At 39.0% G+C, this 13,201-nt stretch overlaps 1 protein-coding gene across 4 annotated transcripts in view; it reads left to right on the forward strand.

The window, feature by feature from the left end:
* The first annotated feature begins 307 nt into the window (after positions 1-307).
* Positions 308-13,201, forward strand: part of agps (alkylglycerone phosphate synthase) — a 43,195-nt gene continuing 30,301 nt past the window's right edge. The window contains exons 1-5 of one of the 4 annotated variants that reach the window (XM_036566953.1): positions 308-498; positions 9,479-9,568; positions 11,710-11,800; positions 12,123-12,243; positions 12,372-12,446. In XM_036566953.1, the coding sequence (XP_036422846.1) occupies positions 320-498; positions 9,479-9,568; positions 11,710-11,800; positions 12,123-12,243; positions 12,372-12,446 (556 nt within the window). In that variant the 5' untranslated portion in view covers positions 308-319. Of the gene's footprint in view, positions 499-1,175; positions 1,379-3,374; positions 3,479-6,723; positions 6,811-9,478; positions 9,569-11,709; positions 11,801-12,122; positions 12,244-12,371; positions 12,447-13,201 lie in introns of those variants that run through there. The other 3 variants (XM_036566971.1, XM_036566979.1, XM_036566963.1) reach the window with 3 other exon arrangements.

A 13,201-nucleotide genomic window follows, 5' to 3' on the forward strand; every position in this document is an offset into this window, starting at 1 on the left:
TAACTAAAAGTACTGAAAACGTACCCACCCCAGTGACCAAAGTGATAACACGCTGGGAGTCCTGTGTGTGTTTAGGGGGTGGTCTTGTCAATGTTGTGAGAGCTAAAGTGACAAGAAGGGGACACTGACCAAGTACCCCTTTTTTCTGAGAGTGCATCTCTGTGCACGCACGCGCGTTTGTGTGTGTGTGTGTGTGTGTGTGTGTGTGTGTGTGTGTGTGTGTGTGTGTGTGTGGATGACGGCGCGCGATCTCACTACCTCACATCCTCCCTCCCGTCGGCGCGCGCCGCTGACCCGGGCCCTCAAACGCGGAAGCGGCATGGCGTCAGACGGCCACATCTGTGAGCGCAGGAGAGCTGCAGAGAGAAGACTGAGAGTTATAAGCGGACATCTTCACCTGCGGGCCCAGGATGGACACGCAGCCGTATCCGCGCAGGAGTGCAAAGCCGAGGCGCCCCGAGCCAACCCCGCTAATGCCACCCCGGTGCCGAAGAGAAGGTGAGCGGAGTGGAGCAGAGAGAGAGGGAGTGAGTGAGGAGGGGGAGGCTGTGGGGATGAACCAACAGAACGAGCCGTTCAGTTTAGCTCACCGGCTACAGCAGCTAACGTCAGCCAACAGTACTGCTGAAGGAGCAGACCTGAGCAGAGCGGTCAGAAACCTCGAGAATAACACCCGTAACAGAGAAGCGGGGCCAGTTAGCATGTGGCAAATGACAGCATGCTAATGGGCGGGCAGTACCAGCAGCTTCCATTCACTGTCTGTTAGTTAGCTAGCTTAGCCACCTTAACATGGGTTCTGTCTTCAGCGGCGTTTACACAGCAGGTCTCCGGATTTCAGGCAGCTGTTTACGTTTTAAGTCTACCCGTTAATGTCGTTAGTTTATTATTAAAGGCAGGCCGTGTGGGAGTGTGCCGTTAGCTCTGTTCGTGCAGTAGTAGGCGCTGACTTCAGAATGTGGCTCTTCTTTCTAAACAAAGTCTCCCTTTATTCCTGCGAACTGGCTGCTGGAGGCTCTGGTGGCACAGAAATACCTCTAAGTAAAGCTCGTTAATAGCAGCAGTCGCGTAAAGTGCAGTGATTAACTCCACAGCCGCGCAAAGCAAAGCCGTGTCATGCCAAGCCCATTCATTCATTAAAAACGGAGGACTGCCTCGATTAATGACAGATCTGCTGTGCGTTTGACAGACAGTTTAAAAGTACGGAAGGAAGGATCTAAGCTGGTAAAACGATTTTAAGCTGTGAGATTCCGCCGTGTTTACTCTAAGCTGATTTTTATTATTTATGCATAATCACTGTAAAAAGAGAAGCGCGCTTATTTATTATAAATTCTGAACTACTGAAAGCCATTAATGACATCGTTACTTGACGCATTCCACGGTAAGTAGCCCAAAGCTGTTCCTGTCATTACTGTAACAGCAATCTGTAACTTTAATTTTGTACACAGAAGTTACAACAGAAATCCTTTGCTCTGATTGGATAAGGACTGTGGTGGTCTGACTTCAGATTCCGTAACAGGAAAGACAAGTTTCCTCCTGTAGGGATCGTTCTGTAGTGACATCTAGTGTCAGACACTATTAAAACAGTCCTCATTCTTGCAAAATCAATTTTTCTGTGGGTTCTTGAGCGAGACACAAGGGAAGAACTGCAGAAAGTGGGCCACTATGCCAATGCAGAATGTGTGCCATTGAGCAGAGGTGAAAAAATCTCTCATCACATATGTCAGTCATAGTGGTTAATGCCTCTTGAATGTCATATCTCGGTTTTCCAGTTGTTAAGCATTTATGAGGACTAAAGAAAGTTCAGTAAGATATTCATGTTTGCTCTTTTGCAAACTTGTGACGAGAACACAGCCTTCCTGGCGTAGGCCACTGATAACACACTGGAGTATTTCCTGTGTGTTCAGAGGGTGGTTCTGTGACTTGCTGTTGTGAAATCTAAGGAAAGCTAAATAAATGTCCACCTTGCCTTATTCATATACTACTTTATTTTTGAGTAGATTTAGGGATTACCTTGTTTTGTTGATTATGGGGTTTAACTTTTTTTCTTTCTTTTAGTTAATCAATGAACATTTGTTTTCAATGCCTTTGTACTTCTGTTAACAGTACAACCACTACATTGCTCTGAGTTGCTGCAGGCTGTAATGAGGTCAGGTTGAAGTCAGTGTGAGGGTTGAGATGTTAAAGATGCCCTTCAAGACATGTCAGAATGTTAGGCTTGGGTCTGAGGGCTCTACCTAAATTGGGGAAATCCTAATTTAAGCCTTCTAGCATTAACAAACATTGTTTTTGAGGGAAGCTTGTCTTTGACCCATATATATGGCACAGACAAAATCTAGGTCATCATTTTATTTTCTTATGAGCTAAAGTGGGTGTATATTTGGAGGTGGGCTGCAAGTATCCAGGTTTATGTCCTTAGTGTGACATTGTAAACATTTTTGTAAATTTTATCCATTGAATAGGGCTTAATGATGGTTAATACACAACTAAATTAACTGTGGCTTGTGAAATAGAGTAAAGGTGAAAGCATGTGTTCCTTGAATATCGGTGTTTGGTGGTCATAATGTTCCCTTTTATCGGGTCATTTCATATAAACTTGTCATGGTGTTATCGTTTTGTTTGACTCAAACAATAACTTGTTGACAAAATAAGTAAGACCTTTATATTTTTGCAGTATATTGCCCTCTGTCACATTTCCAAAATATAGGCTTTACTTTAAATGAAACATGCTTCTTAAGGCTATTATATTTTAAAATTTATAGAATATCCAGCCATCTTTAGAGCTGGCATGGTCGAATCTCTCCTTAGATGCATACAGGTTTAGAATGATTTGAAGTCACAGTAAAAATAGGTGTAGTTAACTAAAGAAAACAAGCAATACCATTATTGAGATAATATGTATTTTTACAACATGTAGAATGAAGTGGGGCATAATAACTAATTGAGTGGAATTGGCCAAAACAGCTATTTTTTTTTAAATTAAAAATTAGTGTTTAAAAAGCTTTCAGAATTATTAGCACCTGTCCAACTTGAGCATTGTGCACATGACATTTAAATTGATTGACTTATACAATGTCTCGGAGCATGCACAACAGGGTTCGGATGATTATCGGCCTGATGATGATTGGAGTCGATATTCAGCATTCAGAATCTGCGTTTGAATGAGCTTCCTTGCCGATAAAAGGGCTTTCTTTTATGTGTGCGCATGTCTGATGCAACCATGATTAAAACCACACTTATGTAGTTTGGCATAATGTCCCGCCTGCGGGGTTATTGGACTGTGTGAAATGTGGATGATGCATCGAGTACAACCAGTCAGCACTTCTGTAGTTTGATTCTATGTCCTGCCGGCAGCACTATTGGATTGGTAGAAACAAGGACCAGGTGTCAAGTAAATCCAGTCAAACGTGCTTTTCAGTGTTTGCGAGAAACACGGGAATGAAGAAGTGCCTGCCTTCACTCTGCCGCAGTGAGAGGAAAGGTAGGAACATGTCGAGTTTAAACGACGCTGTTGGCAAAAAGCACAATGCATAGGTCATATAATTTTGCTCACTCTAGCCAGACTCATACTGCTTCTTTAGTGGTTTGAATGTGTTTGAAACGTGTGCCTATAGCAGAGCTTCAGTGCGAGGCCACCTATGCAGACAAGCCTCCTAAAATCAGTAAATTATTTCTAATATCAGTGTATCATCTTACGTGTAATAAATAAGTTATACACAATTTCTGCTCATTTTTGTTTCTGATTTCTCTTGTTAAAAGTACAGACAGTGGCAGCATGCTACTTCAACCGCTCAGCTTAGGCTAATTAAACTGTTTCCATTGAATCATGCAGCACAGAATACATGTTATACATTCAACTATGGCTTGTTCTCACATGAAATACACATTTGGTTGAACAACAGAAAGAAAAAAATCATGGTAATGTTCATACACACTTGTTGCCTTCTGCAAAGTAGTGACAGTTTTTATTGCATGATTGCTCAGATGCTTACTGTAATATTTTTACTGTAATATATTTACAGTTCTTTGTGTTTAGTTAGTGTAGACCATTTTTAAGCTCTATTTAGGCTTTCTCGCTTGCACCCATACACTGAAAAGGCAAGCTCCACTCCTGATGTGTGCCCTTTTAAAACTGTCATTGACTCATACCAAGTATTTGTTTTATATAAAAAAGTGTAAATATAATATAGTTAATTTTTTTCTTAGTTTTTTTTTTCCAGTTTTCTTCCCAATTTAGTCATATCCAATTCCACCCACTAGTTAGTACTTCCCCAATCACATCATACCACCAACAAAGGCAAACACATGCTTCCTCCGAGTCATGTAAAGCCAACCAACATCTTTTCGAACTGCCGCTAACACATTGTCATTGTACAGCTTGAACGCGCTTAAAGAGAGAGCTCAAGCCACCAGTTCTGTTATGTTCGCCAAGAGACGCATGCGTTGCTTAGCATCGCGCTGAGTGAGTTGGGGAGATGGAGGGCCATCCTACCCACCTGGAGAAAGTGAGGCCATGGATGGCTGTAGCATCGCCAGGCAGTGAACTTCTGATGATAGGACCAATGCTTAGATGGTTGCACCAATTTTTTATTTAAATTTATTTAATAAGTTTGTTTGTTTTTGCAGTGTATACTGTGTGAAGTTCAAAGCACTTTATTTCTTATAATGTTCTAATATTTATGTAATGCAAATTGTGAGTAAGAGCTTTATTCTTGTAAATATTCACACTACAAACATCAAATTTATGATAAATGAAAATCGGCCCCAGATATTGTTTATTGGTGTCCCTGATTACTAATAATCGGTATCAGCCCTGGAAAAAAAAACATATTCATCAACCTGTAATCCTCAAACTTAGCACGAATAAAAAATGTGCATATTTGTCCTGCTACCTTTTAGGAGAATGTAGACAGATCTTCAGAACTCATATGCATTTCAGTATTACAGAGACACAGCAATTTATTGGTGTCATGAATGTGGAATGGACTTTTTTTTTTGAGACTATATGTATCTACAAACTCTGTGAATTTTGAATGTTTAACATGAAGAAGACTTGAATGAATAGGAAAAGTAGCCTATTTTTTTAAAAAAAGTTTGTTGCTTTTGGAATACATTATTGAGATAAAAATAGTAAAACTGGCCGAATGTTTGGTTTATTCCTGCATTCTATCACTTTGTCTTAGACAGAATCTTTTGTCTGTTGTGTATCATTTGGCATTATTTACATGGTTAGCCCATGGTTAGCTAGGAGTTAGCCCAGAGGGAGTGCTAGCAACACACATATACAAGTAACATCTTTTCATAAAGTCGGTTTTCAGGTGTTACTCATGTCTCAGCATGGTTTTATGGATTTTTATTGGTTATAAACTAATATAATCCAGACATTCACTGTCTAATTTACTGGATGTAATAGCTAGACTTTGTAACCTGACTTGGAGGCCTAGCTTACTTATTCCCAACCTAAGTTGTGACAATAAACAGGGGTGGTTGCTCTACAAAAACATTAGCTGAAAGCACATTTGGCCTACTAGCTGGCTAACCATTGCTTTGTAGAACCAATGAAGTAGAAGTCCAATCAGTAATATGGTGGAAAAGAATGAGAAAAGACTAGATGAAAGAATTTGTTTTACAGTGTCAGTGTTAAGAACTGAACATGACTATGTAAATAACATAAGTTGGATAAGAGATGGAAGATATACAGTGACTGTGTAGGCTAGCTGAGTCTGGCAGAGTGACAGGGATTGTATAAACACCATCTTCTTACTCTATCAAACAGTTAATATAAGAATTATGAATGGACTAAGAATAAAGTAAGAATGCATTCTAATGCTACACTAACACCCCTTAAGATACACTCACAAATACACACATTAACCCCCCAATCAACAGTTTAGTTCTCTGCAACCACATAAAATTCAATCAGATAGAGAAATAAGAAGACTTTAAGACTTTAGAAGTTTAAAATTGGTTTTGCACTTTTGCTCTCAACATTGGAAAAATAGACAAAAAAAAACAATCACCTGCCATGTACATAGTTTGTAAAGCTTGATACGGTGTGTACGAGTTAGAGGAAAGCATATATTTAGAGCCATCTGTCTTTAAAATATTGAAAGTAGTTAACATAGTGCGTTTGGGTTATTGTCCTGTTGAAGGTCTACTTACAGCTTCGGCTTCTTGGCTGAGTCAAACAGGTTTTTAACAAAAACGTTCTGGCAGTTCATTCTGCGATGGATCTTAGCAAGAGCTTGTGGTCACTAAAATAAACAGCTTCAAAGCGTCAGTGATATACCACCATATTCAATGGAAAGTGTGATGTACAGTCCTTGCATGGGTCCTTTCTTTGACAACAGACATACTGATACAGTTACAGTACATACCGGGCCTACCAGCTCTCTTAGTTCCGTTTTGGTCTTATATGACAAAGCAAGCTGAAGGTGCCCAGTGTTGTTAGTTTTTCCGAGTAAGAGATTTCTATCTTCCCCTGAATCAACATCGTAACTTATGTAACTTGATTGTGACTATTGTCTAAAGGCTTTTTAAAGCCATCCTAACTTCGTGGGACAATATCAAATGTTTTATGATGCTTTGTGGAACATAAAGTTGTGCACTTCAACTCAACAATACATGTGTGCCTAGCAGAAAACAAGGGCAGCCTAACTAGGAAATGGATGTTGGCTAGGAACTAGGGATGAATGATCGGAATCAGCGAAGATTTGAATCGGCAGAATTTTGCTTTAACTGAGTGGTCGGCCATTTTATTATTATTTTGGCTGATCTGTGCTGCAGTTTTATGGCTTAATTAATGTGAGCCAGGTAAGTGCATTCGCACTTCTTTTAAATGCTACTGTATAACTATACCTACACTTTGTACTGTAATTATGAATGACTTATTGCTAAAGTGCTAAAGAGCCAGTTGCCTGTTGATCCTTGTTATTTAAATACAAGCTGATTTTTTTTTATTTTTAGATTTATAGATTTATTTTTATCTTTTATTTATAGGTTTAAAATGGCAGCATGGCTTATTAAAATAATGTTACTTATATCACATTTAATAGTACGTTTTGGAAGGTACTGGAGCTTCAGGTAGAAAAAAGGGAGCTAATAAAAATTTGCCAAAATATTATTGTTGCTGCCTACTGGCGACAGTACTTGAGCTAGCTGGACATATGTTGAATTTGCCTGTAATAAAGCAAATTTTTGTATTTTGCTAAATAACGTTAGTTAGGTACCGGGCTACCTGGCCTACTAGCAAGCTACTATAATCAGTAAAATGTATATTTACACCTGCAACCCCCAAATTAGGTGTTTTTGTTTTTCTATTGCATCAACATCAACAAACTTAAATTAATCTGAGCTAAATTTAACCATTATTTGATTCTGAGCTACAGACTTTAATAATATTGGTCTTTGCTAAAACACTGAGATGTTGATAAGGATGTATATAGTGCTGTTTTCTTTCTCTAATGTACCTTAATTTTAAATGTCTTAGACTGCCATTGTAAATAAAACTGTCCCTGTGTGACTTATACACCCAATGAAGTCATAAGGTCATAAGAAGCTACCAGTGATCTTCCAAATTGTGTTACATTGCATTTTACTGCTACCACATTTGGAGAAGAGCTCCTAACAGATGTCTGCAAGTGGCCAGCATCACTCTATATCCACAGGGAGTGAGAGCTTCCCGCCCAGTGAGACCGTGTGAATCCCAGCCACAGACGGTAGTGAATCAGTGGGAAGTGAAATCAGGTCCCACAACTAGAATTTTTTTTGCTTTAAAGGGAATGTACTGGAAAAGGTTTTTAGGTTTAGTTCTGATTATCTGAGTATTTTGCTTTAGGCTTTTTTTATTTTTATTTTTTTTGGTGGGGACTGATTATAGACTGGGCTGAAGCAGGGTAGTTTTTCGTCTCTGTCACCTCTCCACTGTTATTTACCTTGATCCAGAACGGCCTGTGTTCATCACTGATTCATATGCCTGTCGCCTCACATGCTGCATATGAGTTATGGCACAGGAGTGAGATAAAATCTTGAGTTATGTAGGTTATTTATTCTGCTCTCTGATTCGTGTCCGTACAGATTGAACACTATGATTTAGCGCACACACACACACGTGCACACACACCTTGTGCGATTTCTCTCTTCCTCTCCTTCTCTCTCCGCACATTAACACATATCCAGTGTTTTTTAGGCAGAGATTGCACTTGCAGAAGGTCTCTCAGAAATAAACATACAATACTGTAAAAAAAAGCTATGTAATTGAGCAGTAAACATTATTCTTAATAGTATCAACACAATAAAGAGTGATTTTATGTATGTCAATTTGTTTGTTTAACCATTTCCAAACCTGCTCTTGAAGAAGCCCGGTATTATTTGTAGTCCAGAACCTGATTTGGCTAATTATTCAGGTGTGCTGGCAGTGGATTTGAACAAATTATGCAATGGTTGGTGTCATCAATCTTTCAATGCATTTATGTTTATTTACACTTATTCTAATGTTACATGGTTTTTGGCAGAAACATAGTAACTGCTGAGATACTGCTGAACAGTTTTAAGCTGTTTGCTTAGGTGCATAAGACTTACACAGCACCTTATATGAAAATAACGTTAATTTAAAATAGGAAAAAAAAACGCCTTTCAGGAAATACATTAAGTTCACAATATTTCAAAAATTTATTTTTTGTGTTGTTAATGAGATTTAAACATAAATTTTATTTTTAGTGGAAGATGTGTTAACTTTATTTATATGTATGAAGTATTTGAGGTTAATTACATGTTCCTGAAAGTAATTCATACTCGTAAATCAACATCTCTTAAGAGAAAAGGACAATTTAGAGTTTGCTGTATGAGAAGCATGTGCAGAACTTCTCTTTTAGCAAGTTCTCCTCATTTTTGTTGTCATTACAGTACACTGAACAGGTTGGGTAGGAATGTCAAGAACTGAATAAAAAAGTGAACACAGTCATGAATATACCCCAGTAACCCAGGTATGAGATTAACTGAATTTGTTGTCTGTAATTTTGGGGAAGCATCTTGTTTAAATAAAGGTAGCACTCTTCTGATGAATTAACTTCAAGTGCTCTGTCTACATGGATCTAAAATTAGTAAGGAAAAGCTTTCGGACTGAGATCACTGTTATATTTAGGATCGTACTGATGTGAACTTTTCATGCCCCCACCCTAAGTTACCCTGTCGATTCTGTAGATTGGTGGATTCTGAATTTTTACTTAAAGGTCTACATAAGGCCACATAGTATTGAAAATTGAACAAGTGATACTGCCAAAGAACTTGGTGCACTTAACTGCATACTGGCTCAACTGTAGTTATATCCTATATAAGCCTTTCAGACATGTTTAGACTTGGACTAAGCATGCGGGATGAGAAATATTACAGTTCAGTGAAGAGACAGAGGTTCTGGTGTAGACAACAGAAAGGAACAGAAACTTGTTCATCAGTTCTCTCTCTCCTTTTTTCTTTCTTTTAGACATGATATAATGAAATGGAATGGATGGGGTTACAGTGATTCCCGGTTCCTTTTCAACAAAAAAGGCCAAGCAGAGTTTACAGGCAAAAGGTGAGTAGTACAGGCCAGTGAATGAATGTCCCTTAAAAGAATACACCAGTGTTTTTCACACTAATCTCTATCTGCTGCATCTGTGTCATACCATCAATTACCAGGGATAATTATTTCATTATGTACTTAGAAAAGGGCAAAAACGCATTCACTCAAAACATGCTTGATGTATATTGTAGAAGTCGAGGGCCGGTTAAGTCAGCACCTGCCCACTAGCCTCTATTAGAAGTGTTTTTTGAGTCAACAAGTTGTGACTAGGCACAAGGAAGTTAGAATTATTAACCATCATTATCGACTGGAAAAAAATTGAGTATTCCTTTAACACTTCTTAAAGAGCGCATATCATGGCAAACTGAATTTTCACAGTTCTATCCAGCTACAGAGCTGCAGTGTCGCAGCTTTAGACCCCTCACTTTCAGATCTGTGCTTTCAGCTCCCTACTCCCCTGTTTTGAAGCTGCAGCTGCACTTTTAGCTCTGAGTATCAAACTAAATGGAAGTTTGAACTTCTACTACATTACTCTTATTAGTTGAAGAAACAATTTTTAACCGAGGAACTGTTGGTATTTATGGGAACATTTTTGTTCCAAAGTATATATACCAAAGTATATTTTGGTGCTGCAGGTTGCCGTTAATCTTAACGAATAGTTTTGTGATGTCACAAAAACCAAAATACTTACATTTACTATTCCCTCTACAACAGTTTAGCCCTGCCCATTTATGCTGAAGTTATAAGAAGTGTTTGCATGGCTGTGCTGTACTGTGCCTCAATCAGAACGGAGGTTGACATAGGCTATATTTGTCTTAAAGGCACAGTGACAAAAACTGCATGTTGAATCCTAAAGAATAAAGGGAGCTTGGAAAATGATTGTGTAAAATGAATTGTGGTAGTTCTTGTTACATGAAATGAGACAAATGTTATAAGTGGATAAAAATAAAACACAAGAAAAATGTATAATGTGGACACTTTAAATAGAGCGGTGAATGTACGACTAATAAGACTGGTGGATTTACTATGCAGGCAGCCATTCTGAAAAGTTTTTTTTATTAGCAGTTTGTGTGAAATAATACCTTAAAACAGAGAACAGTGTCTTCTTAGTTCTGTCAGAAAATGCAGTTACCACAATAACCAAACACTCAAATTCATTCATGCCTCAGTGCAGAGTGGTGTGGTATTGCCATCTAGTGGTTGTTGTCTGCACTGCACTTAATGTTTTTAACAGAGAACATTAGAAGGTTGAAGGGCAGAGGTGCCTGAGTGGTGAGAGGGACATGAGTGGAGGTTTGCAACTTTGAGAATGTTATTCTGGCTGTGAATACTTTTTCCAGAGTGCTTTCTTTAAGAATGTGAGCACATTACTGAACTTTAAACAGGTTAAAATAAGTATGTGTACTCACTCCAACCCCAGATAGGCTAATGTGAGCAGTGAGTAGTAGTAGTATAAAGTGACCATGTGTAGAAGACATGGGCAAAGGAAGTAGAGTATCCACATACTATTCTAAACTTTTAGTTTCCCCACAGAGACAGTCACTCTCGCATTCCAGCCTTTTTTCTCTTTATACAGACTAATGGGAGACAGAGGGTTTATGCTAATTTGTGTTTCTCTCTCTCTCTCTCTCTCTCTGTCTCTCTCTCTCTCTGTCTCTCTCCCTCTCTCCATCTTCCCTCTCTCTGACAGCGGTCTTTTTATTAGGCTGTGTGTGAGGTAACTTTCTGCTGTGCTGAACTCTTTAGACTGGCCTTTTGGTGTCAGACTTCACTTGTGTCAGGAGTTTGATTTTAAACCAAACACTCTCAATGTAGTTAACAGTTAATGAAAGTCACATCATGCTAGGTGGTGACTGTCATATGACAGAGAAGACTGAGTGTTCCATTCCCATGGTATAGTTTAATTGAGAAATATGTAATGAAGAACTAATGCAATAAACTGTGTGTGTGTGTATATATATATAAGATAATTATTTAGGTTTCATTCATTGTTAACCATGTTGGCATTGTTTGGTTTGTTTGTCTTTTAACTTTGAATGTGTTTGAAATGATTTATAGGGAGCAACTCATTTTTAAGCAAGAATAGGTTTACTGTTCACACATAAGAAGGCAAATTAAATTTAGTCACTGACCAACACTGGTGGTAATTGCAGGTATCGGTTAAGTGGGCTTATTCTGCCTAGTCTGAAGGACTGGTTTGAGGGCACGTTTGGGGCCAACCTACAGCACAAATCTCCAGCTACAGTAAGTGCTGGTCTCACTGACTCTTTTACTTTGTGTGTGTGTGTGTGTATGTGTGTGTGTGTGCGCGCGCACGCGGGCCTGTGTGTGTGTGTGAAGGGGGGTTGTGTGTGTGTGTGTGCGCGGGCCTGTGTGTGTGTGCGCAGGCCTGTGTGTGTGTGTGTGCGCGTGGGCCTGTGTGTGTGTGTGTGTGTGGACGTGTGTGTTCACCTGCAAGTGAGCGGGTGCCAGCGTGTGAGTGTGTGCACACACCTGTATGTGTGTGTGTGTGTGTGTGTGTGTGTTCCTTCACTCAGTATAACTTTCTTCCTATCCTCTCTCATAGCCCGCTCTAAATGTGAGTACGGTCCCACCTCCTAATCTGAACGAGTCATTTGTGGAGGAGCTAAAGGCAGCGGGTGTGGCCCTGTCACAGGAACCAGAGGACAGAGTGTTCCGATCTCATGGTAAAGTTTAAATAAGCAATGCATTCTGGGGCACTAATGCAGTGGATTCTTTTCTTAAGTTAAAAGTTTACTTCCTGTATTCAGTGATGTAGCAGGAACATGGTGATGGTGTTTTCCTCTCTGTACAGGACACTGCCTGCATGAAATCTTCGCTCTGAGAGAGGGGAAAATCGGAAGAGTACCAGACCTGGTAGTTTGGCCAAGTGAGTGCTCTGGAGATTTTGTATATGCTTGTTTGTTTTGTCTGTAAATTATCCCCAACTCCCTGTAGTGTGACTGAAATCCTGGTCATATATTGCAAAGTTGCAACGACTAAGCTGAGTCAAAAGCCTAATTCTATCAGCTCTTAATGCAACTGTTTAAAACTTGTGATATTTAAGCTAAGGCCCTTCAGTTGTTTCTGAACATAGGCCTAAATTCCCTTCTGTATCATTATGAAGTTTGTGAGCTGTGAGAGTTGCACCAAGAACTGGACCAACAGTTTACTAACCTACAGAGGCTAGGATAAGTTTTCACTAGCATAAGAAAATTAATATCTGCTCTTGAACATGCCAGCAACCTTATCTCCTTCTACTGCAGCTTTGACCTTGCAGAATTTGACTTAGTTGTTCCGAAACTTTGCGTTGTTGAATTGGTCCTTATGTGCTGACCTAAAACATCTTTGGAGGGAGGCTTTGATATACATATAATCCAACAATGTGATACTTTATAAGTAATTATTAGATTTTTTAAATCAATTCTAAAACTGACTGACAGCTTGGAGTGGACTATAAGGCAAAGATATAACATCACAATACATGATGTGCATCACAATATGTAGTTTTTCTGAGGTTTGCTAGCAGTATCCACAATATGCTCAGAAAAATATATTATGATATCATAACAATAAATAAATGTCATTAAATAAACAATAAATATTATCATGCTGCCCACCTGCAGTCAGTGTTATGCTACAGAA

The sequence above is a fragment of the Colossoma macropomum genome, unplaced genomic scaffold, assembly GCF_904425465.1.
Source record: "Colossoma macropomum unplaced genomic scaffold, Colossoma_macropomum, whole genome shotgun sequence".
NCBI lineage: Eukaryota > Metazoa > Chordata > Actinopteri > Characiformes > Serrasalmidae > Colossoma > Colossoma macropomum.